Source organism: Typopeltis vanoorti, chromosome 1 (assembly GCF_054136105.1).
Source record: "Typopeltis vanoorti isolate ZY-2024b chromosome 1, IOZ_Tvanoo_1.0, whole genome shotgun sequence".
NCBI lineage: Eukaryota > Metazoa > Arthropoda > Arachnida > Uropygi > Thelyphonidae > Typopeltis > Typopeltis vanoorti.
In genome coordinates, this window is record NC_143549.1 from 109,001,765 (window position 1) to 109,027,649 (window position 25,885).

The 25,885-nt window shown below is 33.9% G+C and overlaps 1 protein-coding gene across 1 annotated transcript in view; it reads left to right on the forward strand.

Moving 5' to 3' along the window:
- LOC150110304 (uncharacterized) overlaps positions 1-21,127 on the forward strand; it is a 154,249-nt gene extending 133,122 nt beyond the window's left edge. The window contains exon 3 of the mRNA XM_090392726.1: positions 20,556-21,127. Within this exon, the coding sequence (XP_090248852.1) occupies positions 20,556-20,897 (342 nt within the window). The 3' untranslated portion in view covers positions 20,898-21,127. The remainder of the gene's footprint in view (positions 1-20,555) is intronic.
- The last annotated feature ends 4,758 nt before the right edge of the window (positions 21,128-25,885 follow it).

Consider the following 25,885-nt stretch of genomic DNA (forward strand, 5'->3'; position numbering starts at 1 on the left):
TAAATAGATCGTTTGGGATCAAATGTGATTACTGCAACAGGATAAATGTACTGATTAATATCGTTAAATAATTTCGGTGTGAAACATGTTGGAATAATCAAAAGTTCACAGAATTTATCCAAACTTTTAATTACTTTTCATACATTAATTGTCCACGTGTTTTATTATTTTATTTAATGGCAATCAGAAGTAAGTAATAATAGATTTGATGACTAACATAATAAACTAAAACTGAAGACTTCGTTACTGCACTAATCCGTTTTCCCGATTAAATTACTTGGGAAGGTGAAAAGGAAGAAAAGACATATGGTATTTCGTATCTTTTGCAAAGATACATTCAAAATTCATGCAAAACATTTCTGCAAGAAGTTAAATTATTCTTGGGAATGAATCTCTTCTTGTGTTCTTGTTCTTGTTGAGAACGATGATGCGTCATTCTTTCTTTCTTTCTTTTTTTTTTTTTTAATTTGTCATTTATTTCTTTTAGTCAATTTAACCAACCCGTTAATTGGCAACTGCTATTCTCGTCTAAGATCTGACTCAATCTCGACTGAACTGACTTCATCAACCTACAAATGTGAACTCGCTTAAGCCAAATGAGATGCTCTTTTTTGAAAAATGAACAGTTGATGAGACGTTCTAATAAAATAGTAATATTTTTCGGACCCATCTAGTCATTCATCTAAAAAAAACTGACCTAAATGGCATGGGCTTAGCAGTAAAAATCGTGGTGTAGAAGAAAGATTATTAGTTTCTATAATAAAGTTTCTATTTGTGCAACCAACTGTTGATGTACCTCTAAGAGAACTTCAACATAAAGTTCCTTTCAAGTAATGTACAACCAACCAACATGTAAATTACCAAAAATGAAACTTTTACTACATTGTTGACATAATTATGTAGTTAGCTTAAAAGGTTCTACATGATTGTATAGCATTTTTATATCTTAGAAAATCTATCAAACGAAGTCTGATGAATAATTGATAAATATAGAACTTTTCTCCCTATCGACAAAACTTAAAGATAATCTGGAGTTTATTTAAAAAAGAAAAATAAAATGAATCAAAACCAGTTGTAAGTACCAAAGGCCATCCCATAAGAAAGATTTTATTCCAGTGGAATTTATGTTTTTCATAAATAAATAAATAAAATTAAATAAAAATAAAAATCCTTCAACTTTTTAATATCGAAAATGTAAAAAGGTGTGAATAAAACACTAATTACCATCGTCCATGAGGTTATTCAAAATGACTTCAACGAATCTTATTGGTCTGTTGACCTGATAATGAGAAACAGTGATCTGTCCCTGTGGTATACACACCGGATAGTCTATGGCTGCATGCCAAAATCAAGACGGCTAACGTACATCATAGTTTTCTACTTTAAGTTCATGTTGTGATGACTCTCCATTAGATGTGTTGCAAAATAAAATGTGCAAGTTTCCAAAACGGTGCGTTTTCGAAATTGCAAATGGGAAGTGTTGTTAGGTTTTTTTTTTGAGAAACTGTATACTACAGTAGCATTTCTCTCTCTCTCTCTCTCTCTCTCTTATTTATTTCTTGTGATCCAAATATTTCTAGAATACAAGCCAAAGTACTTCCATAGAAATATTAAACAAACCAGCTACCGTTGATTAAAATACTAATTTTTTGTCGTGTCCTTCAAACATTCAGTTTGGATTTAAATTGATTACCGATAGCTTTTCAAGAGCCCACTGCATATGTATAAAAAACTCTATGAAAATATGTATCTCTATCTATAAATATAATTAAAAATACCTGAAAGTAAAATATCGAAACTGTAGTATTAGAACAAAAATCTTACATACTAAACTGCGAAAGTAATTTAGTTCACTTAAAAAACGTAAATTGTCACATCAAATACAGAAAATTACACTAATGATAAGTATACTCTTAAACAACTGAATATTTTCATTATTTATACCTCGTCGATGATATCTAAACAATATTTTGACCTTATTAATAAATAACTGCTCTTCCTACAACATAAATACTAAACGATAAATATTAGACTCTCCACCTACCACTGTTCTTTAATACTAAACACGAACCGGGATTATGTCATGTGATAGAATTTAATGATATCGTAAAACAGGAAAGAGAATTAAAATAGATTAAGTACAACAGATTAAAATTAAAATGAATTGAAGCATTAATTAAATCAGTTTGAAATCAAAATGTATTAAAACAGAATTAATTAAAGTAGATTGAAATCAAAATGAACTAAAATAGATTAAAATTGAAAAGAATTAAAATTAAAATAGATTAAAATGATGATTGATACCCTTTTGTTGTTTTCATTGACAACAAACAAATATAACCGACTTGAAAAAAGAATGCGGTAACAATTTACGCATTTACGCATTTTCGGCCAAACTGAGAACAGAAGTGAAAACAGATCGTACATATTTCGGTAAAATACGATACAATAATTTAATTAGATATAATTGCAGCATTCATATTTCCAAGGTTTTGACAATGAATCTGAATTTTTGAAGATCAAAATTTCCAGGGAATGTATATGAAAGTATGACTTATTTTTTCAGAAAACTAAAGAAAAAGAACGAATGTGAAAGAATAAAAATTAGTTAAACATACACACACTTAAAGATATTCTAGTTGTATGCTACCAGCCAAGATTTATCAAAACATGGAGAAATTAGAAGAAAGCGTGAAGAAATGAATTTACAAGTTTTTTTTTTTTATTCTGAAAAACTCTCTTCAGTGAATAAGACATTTCTCTCCTTGAAAGAACAAGTTAAATCTCACTAATGCAGGTGTATTTGTATATTTCTCATCAAAAGACAAAGCCAAGTAGCACAAAAAGCGATTTTTAACACTTTAACTCGCAGGAATGCCATACACTGAATTAACAACTAAGTTTGAAAGAAGCTATCGAAACTTAACAAAAACCAAAGTCTTATCTTGAACCAGTTTGGTTGGCATATATATCAATGGCCTACATATCAATGAATTAGACTACAACAGAAGTTCCACAACACATCGCAACATTGAGCCACTCGTCTGACATGTCCATGCTATATTCAACATCTGGTTTAAGTTCATTCGATGTATAACAGCTTTAATTTATAAATCTTTCTGCTAATATCTTTTCTTTTTTTTTTCTAATTTGTGATTAATCTGAAGTTGTACACGACAGGATATAAATGCCTTCTTTGCAAACTTCACCATTTGCCTTCTTATGTTCTCTGAAATTGAGTGGCTAATTTCTTCTCCTTCTAGTTATTGCCTTCCAATGAGTAAGGATTTCTTTCTTCTGAGCTTTATTACTGCAGAAGTGTCTCAGAAATGAGTACATGGGCATACATATATCACTGACCTACATCTTTCAATGGAAGATACCTGCACAAATAATCACATCATCATTATCCAGACCACCAGTATGTAATCTTCAAAACGCAATCTCATAGAGCCAGGAATATTGGTTCTAGTGATGAAGCTCTTACCACGGAACTCAACTATTTTAGCCACACTTCTTTGGTCAATGGCTGCAGCTCCTACAAAATAGACAAACTCCACATGCTTCCTATCTCTCTTCCTCAAACACACAAGAACAAAGCACCACTATTCCTGTCCTATATATGCGAGGTTCCTCTGAAATGATAAAGGACTAAAGAAATGTAATCTTCGCACCAGGTTCAAACCACACTTCAAATATTCAACCCTGAGCTATTCAACTATGGACATTGTAACATGATCTACTATGGACAGACCGGAAAATCTGTTAACATCCTCTTCGGAGAGCATATACATTCGCTGCGATCATTATGCCAAGTCAGGATTGGCAGATCACGCTTTGAATGCTCCTTGACACAAGATTAGATGGAAGAAAACAAATGTGCTATATAGAAGTAGTTATAAGTTAGAGAGCGACTATTAGTCACCACTAACTATGAAACACTCTCCTAACTTCGAAAAGTATGGCTCCATTATTCTGCCAAAAATTTGGGAGACAGTCACTTACGATCAAGTTTAACACAACTGTAATAACTTCTACGCAACATTAGATGGCGCTAAATTAGGACTTCAGGACTTCTGTCCGTTACAATTCGAATTGATTTACGCACTCATTGTCGCGTGTCTATCGTAACAAGCAATTGTACTCTAAAGATACTGATTTGAAATGCATCGAAATAAAATCTACTTAATGCACATTTTTGTATGCTTTATTGTTTTTGTGTTGTTAGCCAGTCATCGAAAAGCCCTGATAAAGGTTCTTCTCGTCTTAAACGGGATTCGAACCCAGGTCTTTTCGACCAAAGGACTTCGTATATACTGACTGAGCTACGGAAGTTCTTTGTTTTAACTTTATCTGGAAAAAAAAAAAATGCGTCTCTTTGTGGTAATATTCTTGATTCTAGATCTGCAGAAGAAGATATTTATACCTTAGATACTAGTATCATCCTGAAGAAAAAAAAATTTCTAGACTCCCCCTCCTGTTTTTTCAGCCATTTACCAAGTTGATCTTTTGTGAAAAAAAAAAAAAAAACCGGCAGGTTTTTTAACAGCAGCAGTTTTTGCAGTCCCGCAGCTAATCGACAACAGAATGCACGCCAGTATATAAACAGGTGCTGGTTAGGATTAGAAACAGCACGTCGCAGAAATACACTGAAATGCAGCAATGATTAAAGTAAAGACTATTGAGTACGATTCCATAAAAACAAAACCAAAGAAAAATGTAAAGTAACTTTTTTAAAATGTTTAATAGACGAGTGCATTGATTTTATAAATATTAGCTGACCCGTACAGAAGAAGCATAAACAAAGTTTGAAAATATTCACGAACCATTTTAAGATTTTAATTTGTTGCTTATTGTGCTCAATTTTGTTCTTTAATTACTTCTTAATTGATTTAGCTCAGTAAGTAGCAAAGTAATATATTGTCAAGCTAAGTTAATTTAGAATCCTTAACTAATTTCGTAAAAGAGACTAGTTAAGTTTTTCAACTGATGTTTGTACAATCAGTGCTGTGGAATTGGATGGCGAGCACGTTTCATTCATAATGTTAAAAGACTGACGATAATCTTATTTCTTATACAATATTCTAATCAAAGAATAATCTCCATTATCGTGTTTTTAAATAAAATTTCATCTCACATCTAAAGTAAAGAATTCTGTGGTAAGTTACAGCAGATTATAGGATTTGAATGTAACTACTTTTAACAAGTGTTTCTTGTTTTCTAGCATCTTTGCCGTATTGATTTTCTTCATTTTTGAAAACATCCAAGTTATGGTTTTGAATATGGATTTGTGTTTTTCTAAACGTTGTTAAGGAACTCAAAAGAAATTCTTCGATTAGATTTTTATTTATTTAATTCATATTGAATGTAATTATATTTGCAGACTGAAGTTGTAAGAATACACAGATGGGTCATAAAAAGAGAAACTGTAGATGCAGTTTTTAGAGAAGAAAGACCGACTGTTGGTATATCTGGATACCAACTAGAACGTAAGGAATCTTTATAAGGATCTTTCAACGGAAAGTGAGTTAACTAGGCTCATACAGAAGCGGTAAGGATTTCTTTTACTGCTTCCGTATAAGGTTTTGCTTACCGCTTCTTTCTTTCCCTATAGGACGGGTAGAATCCCCTAGTTAGGGATCCAGGCGAATTAATGCTGCCGGCACACCACTACTCTGGTGCACCTTCTAAGGACAGGTATTTATGCCTGTAGATTTGGGCGTTCACGGAATCGGTTTGCCTGTTTTGAGGGACTAAAACCCACATGTCCCAGCACCCCCCCCCCCCGTATGAGTCCGGCTGCCTCATCATTTAGTGAAAATACCTCACATCATAGACGGGAGTTCGAATCCAGGCTTTTCCAACCAAGGGACTCGTCTACATCAACAGAGCCACGGGGGCTTCTATTCAGTCATTGAGTTGGAGGAAATTAACGAGAGTGAACTAGCGTAGGCATAGGTCATCGTATGATGTCCATTCCCCTGATGTGGACGTTAAATCTAAAAACGCTAGCGTTTTTAGATTTAACCTCTGCTTTAGATCTAGACCTCTGCTGTACTATGCAGCACACCAAGGTGAAATCCATCACAAAATGTAAAGCTACCACCACTTTGCTTACTGCAAACCTGAAATGGCCAATATCTAGACTACTTAATGAACTCTGGTTGGCCGAGTGGTTAGCGTATCCGCTCTCCAGTGAAATGGCTGCGGATTTGAATTCGCAGGAAATCCGGGTTATGGTATGTGTGTGTAGAAGGAATGGTGAAAGCGATAGTGATAACTAATTCATCACTACATATTTAATGTCTCTTCTATTTTCGTTTTACCTTAAGTAATTCTGAAAAAAGTGTAAACCTTCCAAAACCTTATCGACTTCACAAAAGTACTTGATCTTAATTCCAATGGCGATTATGTACAATTGCATTCTCTAATCTGCAGAATCCTACTTACTCCTTCTCCTGACTAAAACTCAACTATTCAATTATTCGATCGCTAATCATCTGTTTTTCTCAGGCATTCACTCTTTAACTCTATTTTTGGCTTAAAGGTGCAGTTTGTGCCTAATTTTGATGTTTAGAGCTTCAACTCCAACAAGCTCACAAAAAACCGTTTGTTTGCTTAACTTATCACAGTTACAATCTTCAAGCATTCTTGATCTCTTTCTTCTCACTGTATTAAAATGTATTAAAATGTTGTTTATCATCTATTAATTCAGATGCACTTAATGTTAATTTCTTGTCCTCTTGCACACTCACCTTCTCTTGGATGCTCTTTTAATTTTATTCTCCATTTTCTGACTGGAATGTCTTGTCAAGTCCTAATCCAAAATCCAAACATTTAAATACATATAAACAATCACTGATAAAATTCTGGTAGGCACGGAAACATTTATTCTTAATTCCGCTTTAAATTCCTCATCCCGTGTCTTGATGCTGAATGAAATGTGCCAAGACTGTTCAAGATTAAAACTATTGGCATCATGTCAATAGTTTTTTTTCCTAAATATCAGCATTGCATTTTTTTTTATTTATACTAAAGTTCTGATTTTGAATGGGTCAAAAATAAAACGTACCACTTTCAAATAGCAACTGTTCAAATCCCCAAAGGTACTGATCTAACTTTTATTCAACTCTGCTTCCAACCCTTGAGTATAGAGTCGACACTTCTACTGATCTAGGGTTTAATTCTTCCATCTCTTGAAGAATTAAGCCCCTAGATTCCTGCCATTCCAAATGTACAACATTTAACGATTTTTCTCTGATTGAAACATCAAAGGTGAACGCACATGAATATATGAAAGTCGCCAGGTCCTGATGGTGATTCTCTAATTTTTCTCATGTTTTATTCTCCAGAGTTAATTCCTGTTTTGCGTAATTTTTTTTTTCCGTTCAGCTATTTTACAACATCTGGAAATTAATCTCTATTCACCCTATACCTAAGACACCGTTTGGTTAAGATTTACAGAAATCTTTACCTTCAAATTATCGTTTTGTTCCTCGCTGTCCTAAAATAAAAATAAAAAAAATCCATTGACACTCAATGTCAACTCTACCCGAAATCTCTTAACGGATAAATAAACGGATTCTACGGCGATCCGGAAGGAAGTTCTATTTGCTTGTGTCGCCAACCTTGGAGAAATAATTCGGAAAAATGTGTAGGATTTTGGTGGTGATTGGTATGAAGATCTCTTACTCGTAAGTACACTTCCATTGTACAGTCGTATATTTTACAAGTGGACTACCAGCTCTTGTTCTAGTCGCATTACTTGAGACGAAGGATGAATCTTTCTCCTGAATTTTATGCATTAAAAAATATCTAATGCCAGGGTATTAGACATTTTTTTTTTTAAATTTTCTTTCACTACCTTCTTTCTTTGGTTATCAGCGAGTTTCTCTAACTGTAGCCATAAAACAAAAGTGGCAATGTCTTTTCAATTCACAGTTATTCTGAGGGTCGCATTCTTCACTCTCTGGTATGTGACACTTTTCACTAAACAAATGAATAAAAACTATTAGAATATCGACCTCTATAACTTTAAATACTAAGCAAGCTTCAAGTCATTTTTCAGTAGGTATCGGATAATAGTTAGTTAATCTTGTTGACTTCAGTGGCATCAAAACGTAATCCTGTTTTATTTCTATTAAAAAAAAAAAAAAAGACTTTTCTTCTACTCTTACTCTAAGATGATATTTAAATTTCTATAAAAGCAATTTCTCTTCTCAGAGAAATTTTCTATCGTTGCTGGCCAAAAAAAAAAACATGTTACATTTATTACTTCATCCTTGTCTAAGAATTTTCTTTTCAGTTCTGATTCAATCAGAAAGGATGATGCCATCTGATTAAAAAGACGCTCTAATCCATGGGTTCGAAAATCTAACATGAACATTTTTTTTTTTCTTGTCAACCTTTCTTCCATCAATGGTAATGGTGTGTAAATATGAATAACATCTCCTATCACTAGCTAATACGTAGTTCATGTGTTTAAAATTCGCATAATTTTGTGTATATATATTTGACAGATAAAGAATGAAGAGATAGAACTGCAAACTCGAATGCAAGGATTTCCTCCTTAGAATACTCGGTAAATGTACCTTTGTTGCTTTAACAACACGATGTTCTCATGATGTTGTTCAAATATGGGTTACCTTACGTTCAGTCATAGTCACCGATCTGTGATATTTGTTTTGTCACCGAGAGCAAACTTTGGCTCCTTGTTTAACAGTGGCTTACTGCGAAATCAACATGAAGATAATTCATCACATTCTTCAAGTGAGGCACTTGCACAACAATGGCTATTATACAAGTTAAATGTGCAGTTGCTAAGGTAACAAACCTCGAGTGAAACAATGTATTGCCTTTTTTTTTTTTGTATTATAGTAGTAATGTTTCTAGCAAATAAAACATCGGAAACTGAGCTCGAGAAAATGACAAGTTATCTGCATAATTAAACACAGAGTAACCAACAGGCAGTGAACATTACTAGAAATATTCAAACATTCACCTTTAACTTGCGTAACCTATTCTTCCTTCCACTGGTCAAGAAAAAAGGACAGTGGTCCCTTAGTAACTTGTCATTACGTGTTTCTATTTGTTCTCCGCCTGGAAGAGTCGGCATATTAAAAGCAAATACATTAGAAATAAACCATTTAGACGGTGCTAGCATGAACTCCAGCTCCTGAGTGGATCGCAGTCGGAAACAACGCTTCCACGAGCATGTAATGAAGGCAGGCGCAGGAAAATAATATTAATAGCTCCATTGCTAACATTGGTCACCACAGGTTTCTATTCACAACCAGCGTACTCAGAAGAACGCAACAAAGAACCTGCGTGACTCCCGCCATCTGGTCTGCCTGATGCGGCAAGCGATGCCTATTCTGATGCTTGCGGAGAGTCGCTTCTCGACGGTAATGGTGCTCGAGGGAGCGATAAGATGTGCCATGTATATTTAGAGGAAAAACGGCTTCGCACGTTAGATATAAAATTATCCGTCGAACGATGGTGTGTTACGACTGGTTTAGCAGCCGATTTCCACGTTCCCACAGTAACGACTGATTTCGCCATTCCGACACCTATGTAAATGACTTATAGAAAAGCCGCCGATCGTAACGACTGCGGCGTAATGGCGGTTTATAATGCCCGCGCTATTTGGCAAACGCAGTAGCAACACTTAACGAGCCAGTCGAATTATGTACAACGTTAATTCGCAAAGTACTCGTCTGTTTACTGCCTCCTGCTGCTGTAGGTGGGAGGTAAATTAGACCTTCCCTAGCGAGGGCTTAAACTCCCTTTAAGTGATGGGGAGTTAACGCTCCAGCATTGTGGATGTCTGCGCCGAGTACAGACTCGAAATGTCGTCATGGCTGGAGCTGAAGTTGGTGATGAGTGTCTGCACGGAGAGATGAGATTCATCTGCATAAGCTTCGTTCCTGGCCATTAAAGATAACCGTGTGTGTGTGTGTGTGTGTGTGTGTGTGTGTGTGTTATCTGGAAAAAATATGCTGGATAGCTATGCACAATTTACACAGTAAACATCATATTTCTTTGCAATCGTATGGTGTCATTATCACGTAAAAAAAATAATAAAAATAAATCTTTAGTAATCCGAAGATTTAAAATTTAATTATCTTTTTTTTTTGATCCACTTTAAAAGAGAATAACTCTATAATAACATGCGAGTTTAGGTAGGCAAAATATCTATCTTCATCTCTCTTTCTCTCTCCATACATAAACACACCCACACCTTACTGAGGGTGGAACGAGGAAAGCCCCTACTATTCGTTGTACACGAATAGTAGGGTTTGACACTCACTGGGTCATGTATATTAGTGAAGGTCTTTAAGTAGTATCTCGCACCAGATGACGAAAATCGTCATCTAGTGTGCGAGATCACCACTTGGAGGACTGAAGTGGTTCGATGTTTGATCTCTAGAGCAGGGAAACCGGATAAACTAATCCCTTAGCTCACACAGTACTTAAATGTATAATGGGTTACAGTATCATACATGAACTTCGTGGTTGGGAGTTTACCTGATTTCAGTTTCTACTTATGTTGCCCCTGCGTGGAAATGTCATTGGATTAAGAACAGATGGTTAAACTGGCTTAGATTTCAAGCATATTTTTATGTTACCATGGAAACTTTTAAGAAATATCGCATTATAGGAGTTGAGGATTTTAGTTGTCGAGAGTAAACGATAGTTTTGAATGCAAGTTAATAAAAAGAAGAAGAAACAAAGACATCTGATATAATCAGCAGACATACCATCAGTAGTGAGATTACAAAATATTGATCGTAAACGCGATCTCCCTTCATTATCACTTCTGATACGATAGGTAGACCGATACTTCGTAGCCTTAATTTCCCTGCTTGAAATCTAGCCAACCACCACCACCATCTCCGTCAACAGTGACCAATTGCACATCTGCTGGACGTGTGTCAGTATACGAATTGTAATCATCGTGGGAAACTATTTCTAAGTCAAGAAAATGCGTTTGTTTGTTGTTGTTTTTTTACAAAGCTCTTACAAATGGAATGTTTGCATTTATTTTTTACATATTCTATAAAAATGATAGCATTAATTCATTTAATTACTGTTTTTTTACGAAGACCACCTAATTGCTGTTTGTTTCATATGAAGCACGTGACCGAAATCTTTCTTAAAATATTTGCATCCTTTATGGAAATTAATTGCAGATCAAGGTTCCACATTTTAGACTGAAGTACTCACATTTCAGTTTTATGCCTGGTACCCTCCATCCCTCCCCTTTTTTGAGTGCAACTGTCAGTACACGAAATACATTTTATCCTCTATGTAATCTTGAACACGTGCTTTTTATTTTATAGTACAAACGTAGACTGTTCATCACACAAATGCAGATCTCTTCGTGTCTCTTCTCGCGAATGATTAGAGTTTATAGTAATCAGTTTCTGTAATGTATTATTACGTTAAAACAATTCTGATTGTACTAAAATTAATTTAATGAACTTCACGATCCTTTTGGATAAAAGATGATTAATTTTTTTTTTTTCTCTGATAGCAGTATTTTGCAATTTAGTGCAGCGCTATGAGCTGTTTTTTTTCCCGTCTCAGCTACAATTTGAATAGATCTTTTTCGACAAATAAATTCCTTATGTGTAAGTTATGTACACTAAGAGGTTGTAAAAATATGACTAAAATAGCTATAATTCATCGAATTAAAAAAGAAAGAGGAGGCACATGCAGAAACAAGTTTTGTGCAGGTGAAGTTGTGAGCATATAATCTGCACACCATCATTGGCAAGGAAACAATAGAAAGAATTATCGCGGGATAAGAATAGACCGAGGATCAAAAAGATTGTTGGAGTCTTCTGTAAAGGTAGACTCATCCCCATATAACAATTTACTCTACCTGACACCACCCATGACATAAATCGATTCACACAAGGAAAGCATTCTTCATAGACGATATCCACTCTCATTGCGCATTGTTAGTCTGACCTGAATACTGATCTCTGTTCAGGCCATTTAGAAAGGATCAATGCTGCTGATGCTCGTCGTTGCAGGTGCTCAAAAAAAAAAAAAAAACACCTTTCCTTCTGGTGATGATTGTTGTAACCGGAGATACGAGAATTCTGCTTTGTTGAAAATGTGATCATTAAGAAATCAGGCATAATTTTCCAATGATTGGAAAGTTGATAATTAATTTTGCATTCCTTCCTCATATTTCTAATCCATTCTCTGAAATTTTATTTTGTTTGAGTGTACAAGAGAAATAAATAAGAGGATCCATTTCCGATTGTTCAGCATTAGTGATTTTCGGTCTCCTTTCCCGTTTTTTGTAGCAAAGGCTACAGAATTTCCGGTACGAAAGCAAATGCCGATAGCTTTCTCCCATTCTCGAAATGGAACACCAATCAGTTGTTTAAAAGAGGATTACTTTCGCTCATCTTATCTCTTCTTATTCGGCCAAGTCCATGTAAGAGGCTAGTAGAAAAAAGTCACCAACAAACAATTGTTTTTTCTTTCTGCTGCAATTTTGAAAGAATTTATATCCTACACATAAATTCCAATCGAAGAGACTAAATCTGTCTAGTTTTGCAAGATAAAGCCTAGTATTTTATAATACTTCAAGCAATATACGTACTTTAATTTTCATTTATTAAAATGCTCTGCTGTTCATCAAGTGCCATTACATATCTTTGAAATTCAGAGCAGTTTCACTCGGAAACACTCTGTTTTAGAATTATGAAAGAGTCCTATTTTTTAGTTGAGTTTTCCTATTTACTCATATAATGTACGGTGCCTACAGTGCAAAGCACCTAAGTGTCGTTTTAAATAGTATATAATCTTTAAATTTTTATTCGAAAGATTAAATTAGTAAATATATTATACATTTCAATATTTTTCAAAATCATTATAATTTAAAACCATTATAAAAAATAATGCATAATGAAATAAGGCATTTTGTTGAATATCATATCTAAACAACGAATATTTATTATAAAATCCAAAAGAGGAACACACACACACACACACACACACACACACTCTCTCTCTCTCTCTCTCTCTCTCTCTCTCTCTCTCGAAAATTGTAGTCATAACAGTCCCAGACTTAAAGCCCACGACATTAGTTATGTCCATACGGATAATCTAATTCTCTCTTAATTTTCTAAACAAACCTAGGTTTTAGTGTGTATTGTTAACATAAAGATGCAATTAGCATTATGGATTTATTATGAATATCCTTTGATGGTAGATCTTTTAATGTGTGGTGTGAGATCTCCGTACTAATTGCAGGCCTGAAGTTATTTGAAAGAAAGTTCCATGTTTGGCCGTGGTCGAGTACCTATCCATGGTACTGCTGATGTACTCTAGGCTTACCTTGAGTGGATGGAAATCGCATCAAAAATAATCATTATTAGTATTATTTATTCATAAGTACTGACATCATGGTTTTAAAATTCAAAAAATAACTGTGATCACATGATGAATTAACTGCGTTAGAAAACAAAAACTGAATAAAAAATGAAAACGATAGAGAATCTGATTTTTAAGCTCTGGAGTGAGTTATTAAAGAAAATGGTTTCTGATTTCTTTGCAATGCATTCTAGATCCAGCTGTTCAGCTTATTTAGGGTCCATTGGTAATAAGAAAATAGATTTTCCAACGAAAAATGTCGATATTTAAAATAAAAGTAGTTATTGGGAAAAAAATTAAAATACGGAAGTAGTAAATGTTATGCATGACATTTGGAGTATATTTCTTCTTCTTCTGATTATTATTATTATTATTCACATAAATGATACACAGTCAAATCAAGATTTCATTTAAACAGCAATTTGACTGGTGATACAGAACAATTCAGATTATTATTATTATTATTATTATTATTATTATTATTATTATTATTATTATTTGGAGTGAACAATTATAACGTTGCCTAGCTCTTACCACGTGAGCTCTGAAGTATTTGGATATCGGCTACGATATATCTCTGACTTTGTCTTTTAAATCTTGCAGTAAATTCACTTTTGAATGTGGATTTTACCTCTACGTGTCCGCCATAGAAAATTCTACGAGATATAAGATTTGAACTGCGAGGTGGCCAGGAAACTGATTCCATGCTTTCCAAATCAGGAAATGAGCATCTAAAGTTTGTCCCACAAAGTTCCAAAAAATATGGAATATCCGTATAGCGGGAAAATTAAATGACTATTTGCATCTTGAACGTTTTATCAAAGAACGTAATTTTCTACCATATGGAAAAAGTATTGCTTATTGTTTTCCCTTCCCTGAAAGACAAAAAAATGGGTCTAGCACTTTAATGTTTGGAAGTGTACACCACGCCGGGAATCTCAAGGTAGCTCTTTCAGAGTCTAAAGATTCAGTGGATAAACTAGAACCTCCACTCTTTGTATCGTTTTTTTTTTTTTTACATTCCCAAAATGTGGAATGTTGCTTCGTCTAAAATACCATTCGTGTATAGAAACTGTTTTCTAGTTCTATCTCTTTGCACAATCATAGCGAATTTAAAATGGACTTGTCTATTAGATTCAATAATAATAGCGAAGGATCTGCAATTTATCGGACTTATACTGAGATTTTGAAGCACTTTATGAACAGTTTGTGAAAGTGGTTAACATCTTTGGACTTCGTAAAAGCGTCTCACAAATGCACTATTTTTTGAGCATGTCTCTGGAGAACCTTTACTTTCTGTGCCATTTCAATTTCTCAACTTTGGCAATTTCTTTAAATTTGCTATCCCAACGCTTGATATATATTATAATCAGATAAGTTCGCCTAAATTCTCTTTGTACAGAATCATAAAAAAAATCTTGTCTAACCAGCATGGAGTTGGTGTACAAAGCTCTTTGAGTAAGGATCTTATATCAAATATTTTTAAAATCAACTATTGAGAAATTAATTTGAAAAATATTTGCATTAAAAGTACCGAAATTCATTTGAAGGAATCCTGTACTATTCCTGAACACAAAGTTTATGTGTTTAGGAATAGTACATCTGTTTTCGTTTCTGAACGGTTTGGAATATTACTATTAATTGGCACGGTGACAACAGAGATTTGATCTGTTAGTTAGGAAAGCCATTAATGAAAATATTTCTTTTATAATTACACAGGGTAGTTTCAGAAGTAAAGCATTCTGAAGATTTTGTTTTTCGTTCATAAAATCTTGCAACGTTACGACAGAAGTGATACCCTCCTTCACAGAACGTACACAAGGATGCCTCCTATGTTTCGTCAGATAACGCACTGATACTGTAAACATATCGTCAACTGACTGTAGTAACTGTTGTGCAGCATCCATCTTAGAAAAGAGGGCGGTGCAAATATTTGTTCGGAACAAAAACAAAATATTTAAAGTCTAAAAAAAAAAAGGTAGATTGAATTGATGTTTAAGACTATGATGTAACTGAGGGTGCGATAATCAACATCCCCCAAGAGAGAGAGAGAGAGAGAGAGAGGGAGAGAGAGAGAGAGAGAGAGAGAGCGCAAACCATCTCCAAGAAATATTTTATCCACAAGTTGTCTCCATGTGTAGTTGTCTCCACTAAGTTTTTCGGCTTTGTTGTTAAATTTGTTCACGAAATTAATTTCACTAATAAAATTAGAACTTTCCGAATAAGGTGGTTAACTAACACACTGACAAAATGCTGAGATCGCACGGGATGACATACCAATCTGCTTCGGTCGGCACAACTTAATGGGTAGAGAGGGGGGGGGAATTCTCGTATTCCAAGCTGAGGAATTCTTCCATCTAAACAACAGGAATGCTGCTCAACACACACACACACACGCATTCGATTAACCGAGCAGAAATACACGTGCGTGGAAAGTGTGTAGACTCCTATTGCTTCGCTTTAGGCTAAATTCATCACGCCACTGGTTAATAGTGATGGGTTAAGTCCGAGCTCATTTCGAAAATAACTTAAGCTCAAAGCAAGCAAGTTCGTTAGGAAGGCGCGCGAACAAAAGAGAAAAGTCGCAAGACGGGCGGTAATTCGAAAGAAAATTTCCTTGCCTCGACTTTAATAAAAATCTGTTTATTCATCGCCTCCTGGTCGGGAAAGATAAAATGCCATTAGAACAGTAGCAGCTCCCCCTGTCGTGACGTCGGGACCACAATCCACACCGGTGGCTCTTGTATCTCCGTCCGGCACGGCCAACGTTTGTCACGGGTGTCAATTAAACATTGTCCTCGGGGCCAAACAACACTGGAAAAAGGGCCTAACATGCAAGAATCGACGTCATTCTTTAATTATAGCGCGAGGAACAACGTCCTCCCGCTGTTGATTACAGTTCCCGGGATGGCATGCTTGTAATAAATTGGACGTTTTGTGTAAATTAAATTTTTGGCGCGATGCCAACGCTCCTCGTGTGATTGCTGATTAAGTTAAATGCGACGAACTGGCTAGATTGATTAATTTTCCACAGTTGATGCAAGACAATGAGAGCCAATAATCATTGTCTCGAGCATCCCAGCGCCTCTTCGAGTTAAGTCTGCTCCGAGATCTTATTTTATTGTACTGCTCTTCTCTGAGACCGGCAGCGAATAGATAGAGTTAATTAAACGTTGTGAAATTGTCGACAGAACAGCGTGACAGGAACTGACGTTTAGCGTTGCTGATGTACTTTTGATTAGTTACATAATTGTACAAAACCGACACTCTCTCTTCTTAATTAGATCACCTCCCTCATGTGTAGCTGCACACAAAGAACAGACAACTAGTTAGGACAACTTAATGTTCCAAGAAAAGATATTCGTGTGTTACTCATCCACGCAATGTTTACGATAACATCTCCATTCTCTCTCTCTCCCCTCTCTCTCTTTCTCTATTTCTCTCTACTTCTTCCCCATGTCTCAGTAAACACATTTAAAAGGTTAGGAAATGGAAATGCTTTCTCTCTCTCTCTCTCTCTCGTGTTATTAGATTTTTGTAGGTTATTGGTTATCGTTCATTATCTAGAACTTCTTGTTCAATTCAACTTGAAATGCTAGAAGATATCCTCAAGAAAGATGTACAGTGATATATCCATGGTCTATAAAAACTTTACAAAAATTAGAATTATAGATTATTAATTCATTTTGTAGGAATAGTCCACAAAATACGCTTTGTAGATTATCTGTTCACTACGGTTACTAGTTCGTTTGTTTTTACAACAACAAAAAATAATTAAAAAAATGCCCATTTTGTGTCTATTTCTAGCCTTTTATAGATTGTTTTTTTACCCATATTAAGATCTGAGCGTTGTATAAGCCACTACTGAATTTTATTCTTTACTTTGAATGTATAAAAGCGTGTACCTCACGCGCACACACATATTACGATACTTTTATTACGTCAGTTTTCAATCTATAATTAATTTTATTCATCTTCATAATTCTGATATCAATATTAATCTATTTTACACTAGAATAGCTGTGGAAATGATCTGAAAGGATGTATTTCCCTCTTGAACAAGAACTCATGCCAGAAAATAGAAGTGATCTCTAGTTGTTTATCTGACCACCCACCGGGAGTTATTAGTAAGATATAAAAGAGTTATTCCCAATGGGTCAGAGTTACCAAGATTTTAAATTCTTACTAAATCACTCGACTAGCACAAATCCTCCCTAAAGCTTCATTAATATTATCAGCTATTAATGAAACTATATGACTGATATTACACGACTCTTACATCCTTGTCGATTTAATTGATTGGTTATTCTTTAGATAAATCAATAAACAATGAAGCGACGTCATTCATTAACTGCAATAATGCATTCATTAACTGCAATAGACTCGACTCAGTTTAGTTATTGTTATTTATAGCGTCTAACTGTCATGCTGAATGGTTTTTGCTCAGTTTTTTGAGACTAAACACAGATCGTAGACCAACATTATGATCTGTCGAGAAATTTTAGTAAAGATCCGAATTAATAACATTTATGAATAACTGGCTAGAGAGGGACGTTATATGTGTACTAACGGAAAAAGAAGCTAACAAAAAGTATGAATTCCTTAAAATGTACACCTAAAATGTTTTCTACGCTTTTATTTGTCATATAGGATTGGAAGAATCTGATATATCATTCGATTAATTAGGAATACGCACGCATGCACGCACGCACACACACACACTTGTTTTAATTACCATAGTTGCTGAGATAATAATTAGCTGCGTGAACAATTTGATCACCTGAAATAATTTCTGAAAGGAGAAAAACACAAATTGTGAACAGTAGCATTTGTGAGCAAGTAATAAAAGTCAAAAATATTGACCTCCTCTTTAACGTTTTATTAATCTAAATATGACTTATGAATATTCTGTTTATTCTGTAAAAATGTTAAATCTGCTATGCATTTAACTAATCGTTATAACCACTAAGAGAGAGATAGAGTCTATCCTTTATTGTGGCTTATTATAGAATTCACAATGAAACAGCTGTATGCAAAGTTAAATAGATAAATTTCAGTCTGCATTTTATCCACTAGACCTCTGCCTCGGTAACCATGGATTTAAAAACTATGTTATCAACTAGCGGAAGACGATTTTCGTCCTCTGGTGTCAGAGTTTGTTATGGCTCTTCTTCTTAGAACCCCCCCCTCCCAGTCGGCTTGAAATAGCTTTATGTTCACTCTCTAGAACAGCATTTTTGAATTATCTGACTTGTAGTCGCCCTCGTATTAATGTAGTAGAGATTTACATCATTTCCTGGTTGGAATCTACATACAAAAAAAAAAAAAAAAAAAAAAGAAGAATCCACTGTGTAAATCATAAATCACGAAAATTTCTGAATTATAGTTTGTGATTTAAAAATTTCAAACGTTTCCACATATGCAGCTCTAAATTATAACACATTGATTAATTAATCTAAACACAACAGTTTAAAATTTTTGATGTGCATGTGCGTTTCGGCTGCTTAAAATATGGGTTGCAAATTTTAGATATTTCTGTTTCTGTTGAAACACTTACAGAGAAATCCTATTAGTTTTCCTTCATTTAAATGAAGAATAAATTTAAAATGTACATCAGTTTACCAAGGAATAACATCAATTTTTAAATCTGTCAAAATGTATCATAGGCTATCTCTGACAGAAACTGTCAGAGGTAACATATATTCCGCATTCTATATATCTGTTATTTATAGAATTCCATGGCAACTGCACGGAATTATAGTAGCAAAGGGGCATGAAGTATAGTGGTTGTTTATTGTCCGTGAAATACCAAAATATGAACTTGAGAGCAAGTGTTGTGTCAGATTTGCGGTGACAAACTATATTTTCTGCTACGCTTCGTTAAATATAGCCTAATGCTGTTTTTATAAACATAATGGAGTGTATTCGAGATTATGCGCTTTAATTCAAAGCATGTATCCTCAGTACATTTCTCCAACAATACTCCACTAGAAGCTTTGAAGTAGATTGAGTAGTATGAATTATGTACAATTAAAAATTAACATTAAGGGGGCAATTTGGACAACATAAAACTTGTACAAATTGTCCTTTGATTTATAAGATATATTACTGTTGTACAATTTGTACAACATATATCTTAGGTCTCTTTAAAATCTGTTATAAGGCATATGGTATGTATAAGAATAATCTGCACTTAAAAATACCTAAACTAAGTATTAAACATTTGCCACGTGTAGCGAACGTCTGGAGCACTGCCTCTTAACTTCTTCTCGATGCTACTTGCAAGATCAAGAAGTATTGTATTTAGTACATGACCGAATATCAGAGAGATGTTTATAACGTAAATTGAAACGTGAATGATGCATTTAGATTTTACGTCACTATCTAATATTAAAGTTAAATTGAGAGGCACATTCAGTTGGAATGTGCCTCTGTTGGAAAAAAGTTTTTATTTAATTTAGAGAGAGAGGGTGCGTCTATATTTCGTTAGTGATTATGCGTGTACCAGTAAAAGCATAATCACTAACGTGTAAATCAGAAGTAATAAAAACACTTTTTATTAATTCATAAAATTCTTCCGATGGGGTATAAAAATATCTACCTACCTCACCAATAAATTCAGAATAATATACTAACAGCTTGTTGTTAAGTTATGTGTTTATGGAAATCTGAATGAAGAGAAAATAAAGTAATTACTGTATACTTCAAAATAAAAATGTAATATCCTAATTATTCGATTATTATTTTGATGATCTGTACAGTTACGCTAGGTTAATATCATGGTGTGAATCATAAATTCAGGTTTGATGCTATTAGATTTATGCTGTCATAAGCGCAACATTTTTTTTTTACTTTGTTCCAAACTAATATTGGACATTTATGTATTAAAGTACATCTGAAAATTCATTGATGTCGCCTTACATTTAATAATTAAGTGGTTTTATTCTGAGTATGGTTCACGTGTTTCGACCTGACGGATCCAGTATGTGAAAAAAATACAGTAAGAGTTGTTTTCCGGTAAACGGATGTACAAGTACTCGGTGAAAATGTAGGTAAAATTGAATTCGGAGACTCTCCTGGACTGACTAAACTATTATTTTAAGTGCTTTCGTGTCGGATTTCGCTCTTCCGTCACTGACTACATCTCTGCTTTGTTGCAGGTAAAGATCTGGTTTCAGAACCGCCGGATGAAGTGGAAAAGAAGCAAGAAAGCCCAGCAGGAGTCGAAATCGCGGACAGACGAAAAGCCACGCCAGGAACCAGTGACGTCAGCTGACGAAGACAAACGAAGTTCCTCCAGCGTTGCGGAAGAGACGACAGCTCCAAGCCCGTCCTACTGCGGCACCAGCGACCTGGTCAACGAGGAAATTGAGATCGGAGATGTAGACTGCGGCCGCTCTTCCGAAGGTCAACTAGACCTAAATGGTGAATGCAGTGACTCCAGTTCCCACGATCTTTGTCCATCACCGAAAGACACCATCTACAGGCCATACATTGTGTAAAAATATAACAATCACACGGCAGACTGTTTTCTGCATTCCTAACGACTGTACGTAGCCTCTGTACATATCGGTACATTCTCTAGTGTGGTGATTCATCGCCTATCCCTACGGACCAATTCGAGGCTTCCTTACTGCACAAACGCGTTAAAGATGGCCGAATCTTTTGGTGTGCACGTTTGAGGTTGAGAATCTAAGGCAGCTATAAGACTCTGGTAGGTCTTAATGCTTGGGAGAGAGAAAAAAGTGAGCGAGAGAGAGAGAGAGAGAGAGAGAGAGAAAGAGAACAAATAGCACAACGAGATATCACCCCAACATATTCACAGCCACTCCTCGGTGGTCATTGTATAGCACAACGCTCCCTCGACCTCCCCAGTGCTGTATATTGCTATCTAACCCTTCTTCTTCTCATGTGTCTAGCATTATTGCTACTGTGACGTTCTCTGTACATACTGCTATTCCGATTAAAGAACAAATTTGGGTTACTAAACGACCAGTCCATTGTTCATTAAGCTACTGAATGGTTTGCCTCACAAAATGCATTTACCAGGTGAAAAAAAAAACGAAAGAAAATATAGATAAGTTAACTGAAACAAATTCACGTGACACTGGAAATTATATTAATATTAAAGAAAAGAAAACATAAATAGAAAAATCAACGGATGTATTGATCATTGGGGAACTGTGTTGTTAATAACCCGATGTCATTCCGATTCTCCCGCTTTTGAAACTAGCATTCATTTATCATTTAGAATTAATTTATTACGTGTAAATACTAATATCGAAACAATTCAGCAAATGTTTTGGAACATGTCTTTGTTTTTTAAATGCTTCCGCAAAATTTTGAAAGGTCATTATTTTTGAAAGAAGTGAAAGCGAATTACAGAATTTACATTCGATGTACATGAGATTCAAAAACTAGTGAATTATGGCAACTGCTTGAAACTTAAAATGTCATACCATATCTCTCCCAAAAGTTCTTCATAATTCATATTGTCAAATAATTGGAAAGGAAACAAGTCTTTAAAAAACATTTCTATCGCATTTAAGCAGTAAAAATTTGGCATTGCAAATGTTAAATGCATTGCAAAATATAGATAAATAAATACAGAACTCAAAATGATCATTTACTCTAAGTACTTGTCCGCCTTGGGATACGATCACGTAGCTTACTAACCCATTCACAGATCTCAGAACATGGAACTTGTATCGTGTTATTTGGATAATACTGAAAGATTTTCAGATTACAAGAAACGAACCACTATCTCATTCCCCTCCAAACTAAAACAGAATTTAGAGTATAGTAACATACGATTGAGCTTTAAGTAATCCTAAATTTGTCATGTATCTTGAACAAATAACATTTTTATTTTTATCTATATGACTATTAATAAACCGTGAATAGGCAAAGCATGATCATCATTATAGCATGTTGCTTGCAACACACACACACCACTACGGAAAGAAAACTTTTAATTTTCTAATTTTATGCGAATCATTAGAACCAGTCTCACTTATAAAGCTCTCTACAAAATCCGAAAAGCTACCGTTCATTTAATTCTGGAATCAGTTTCTTTAAATGATGTTAATCCTACTGTAATATTGTTTTAACTTGTTTATCGTATTTTGATGTACTTAACATGTTTACAAAGAAGAGCTAACGATAAAAGGATAAAGTATTCCAAAGCATTCAGGTACACGAAACATCCCAAACAATGCCCAGGTGTTTAATTTTAATAAAATATGCTTCCCTGCAATGTTCTTGATGAATGCAGGAAAGCATCCTTTACAAACAGGTATTTATTCTTGGAGAGGGAGGGAAGGAACAAAATAGTCAATCTCTGTAGAATCAATATGTTACAGATTCAACAGGTAATTATAAAGATCACCACTGATAAAGTTTGTTCACAGATCAGATAATAATGTAAATGTATTAAAATATTAGAATGACAATATGATATGTCGTTCTATGGATTGCATTTGTTTGGACTGATTTTAGTCAAAATTATTTCACTTTTTTTTTGTTTATTACAGTTTTGTACATTTCACATCAAAATCCATCGATTATAATATAAAATATGTGACGCAGAATTGAATCTTAGTGGATATTTGAGATTTGGTTGTGCTCTTTTTATTTAAATACTTTTTTTTTACTTTAAATAAAAACATGATGATTATATTTTTAAAATGCTAAACTTTTAGGGGAAAAAACTTACATAGCATAAGTATTTCTTTGTATGGCTCATTATTTCATAACTTTTCGTATAAATTTTGATTAATTCGGAAGAAAATCAAACTACTCTTTATGAAAATGATTACCTAAATTTTTTGAAAACAGTCGAGATTTATTATTTGTGCAAGTCTCAAATAACACGCTGTTTTCGTAACGAAGATATATCAATAAATGTCCCAACTTATTATCATTGTTATACAAAATATACACTTTGTACACCTAGGACTAGGAAATTAATTAATACTGAAGGAACGAATAATGTAATCGAAAAATGTCAAATTTCTTGCAAAGAAAAATGTTAGACTCTACTTACGACCTTGAAATTTTTAAGATTCAGATTTCATTATTCATTTAGTGTAAAATATACCCTCGTGTCTATTATAGGATCCATTTTGGGTAATGCTTGGCTTAATGCAGCCTTAAACTTACAATCGATTCACCGAGAGAAACCGTTCGGACACTGTTGGAGAATCTGATTCCGAAGAGCAGCTGCATAATGCGGTGGACTGAAACCATAAATATCTGGAGACAAAGGCGCAGTGTGCGTGTGTGTTCTTTGACTCCTTGCAAGAAGCTAAAATGATATTTATTTGAAAGTGTCGAGCAAATAGCTAAAATTTAAGGCTCCACTTACTTAATGGTTCTCTTGGTGGATATGTGGAGTGTAAGCAAGAAAGTATTGACATTAAAGATGAAGTCCATTCGAAAATCTGCTGGATGAGAAGTGAAGAGGACACAAATGTATAAACAGAAACTGTCCGGGCTTATCCATGTGGAATAACATATGGATGAGCCTGAACCAAAGATAAAGAAGGAACTTAAACTTAAGTGCGAAAAAAACTCTTAATGCACTACTTTCTTTTTGTCCAATTCCATTAAGGTTTCTTTAAAAACAAAGAGAATAAACTATCCTATCATACTTATTAATTTTTTAAGTTCACCGTCTATTTATTTATTGAATTTTCATGTAGAAGCGTACATTACTGGACGGGGTCTTCATACTTCTGGACGAATGGTTTAAATAAGCACATTTTTGATCTTACTAGGCAAGTGTAAATTGAATAGAAAAAGATATATATATATATATATATATATATATATATATATATATATATATATATATATATATATATATATATATATATATATATATATATATATATATATATATATATATGTAGAATGCACTACGTGTAGGATCAGCTAGACTTGCATCACTTGCAGGCGCAAATTTGACTTGTTTGTCTGTTTGCTTACTTGGGAAATGGAGCAAAACCAGGTTTAAGATTGATGCAAGTCTAGCTGATCCTACACTACGTGTAGGATCAGCTAGACTTGCATCACTTGCAGGCGCAAATTTGACTTGTTTGTCTGTTTGCTTACTTGGGAAATGGAGCAAAACCAGGTTTAAGATTGCTTGGTATTTTTAACATATATATATATATATAATAAGCTATACAATTATAAAGCCATAGTATATATATATATATATATATATATATATATATATATTAGGATAACCAAGCAATTTTATATGCTTGGTTATTTTAGCTCCTAATCCCAAGTGTGCAAATTTATATATATATATATATATATAAACTCTTAATGCACTACTTTCTTTTTGTCCAATTCCATTAAGGTTTCTTTAAAAACAAAGAGAATAAACTATCCTATCATACTTATTAATTTTTTAAGTTCACCGTCTATTTATTTATTGAATTTTCATGTAGAAGCGTACATTACTGGACGGGGTCTTCATACTTCTGGACGAATGGTTTAAATAAGCACATTTTTGATCTTACTAGGCAAGTGTAAATTGAATAGAAAAAGATATATATATATATATATATATATATATATATATATATATATATATATATATATATATATATATATATATATATATATATATATATATATATATATATATATATATATGTAGAATGCACTACGTGTAGGATCAGCTAGACTTGCATCACTTGCAGGCGCAAATTTGACTTGTTTGTCTGTTTGCTTACTTGGGAAATGGAGCAAAACCAGGTTTAAGATTGCTTGGTATTTTTAACATATATATATATATATAATAAGCTATACAATTATAAAGCCATAGTATATATATATATATATATATATATATATATATATATTAGGATAACCAAGCAATTTTATATGCTTGGTTATTTTAGCTCCTAATCCCAAGTGTGCAAATTTATATATATATATATATATATATATATATATATATATATATATATATATATATATATTGACGAAACATGTTGCGTTTTTTCAAATAAATGTCATTGTGCTATAATTCTCGGGTTTTAAGTCAGTTAATTTAGAAAAATGAATATATATATATATATATAAAACTTGAGTAGAACTGCTAAGCAGTGAAGCGTTCATCATCACCATCCTCTCCATCCGCTTAAGGTAGATTGCGATTACCATGAACAATAACTTTCCAGTCCAATCCATGTGCAGCCAAATATTTCTTTTCACCACTATCTGCAACCTAAAGATATTTGCAAACATCCATACGCACGATGAGATCTGAACTCGTTGAGAAAGTGAAAACTCTACTCAGTCAGTCATCCAGATCGTCGATTAATGAAATGTTTTAAAAAAATTCCATTCATGCTATTCGTAAAGCATAAATCTAAAACATTAATGTTTTTAATTTTTATATCAGTGACTCTCGCCCTCCGTCCCACACATAGGAAAGCCCTCAAAACAGCATTGTCCTGTATGTGAACAA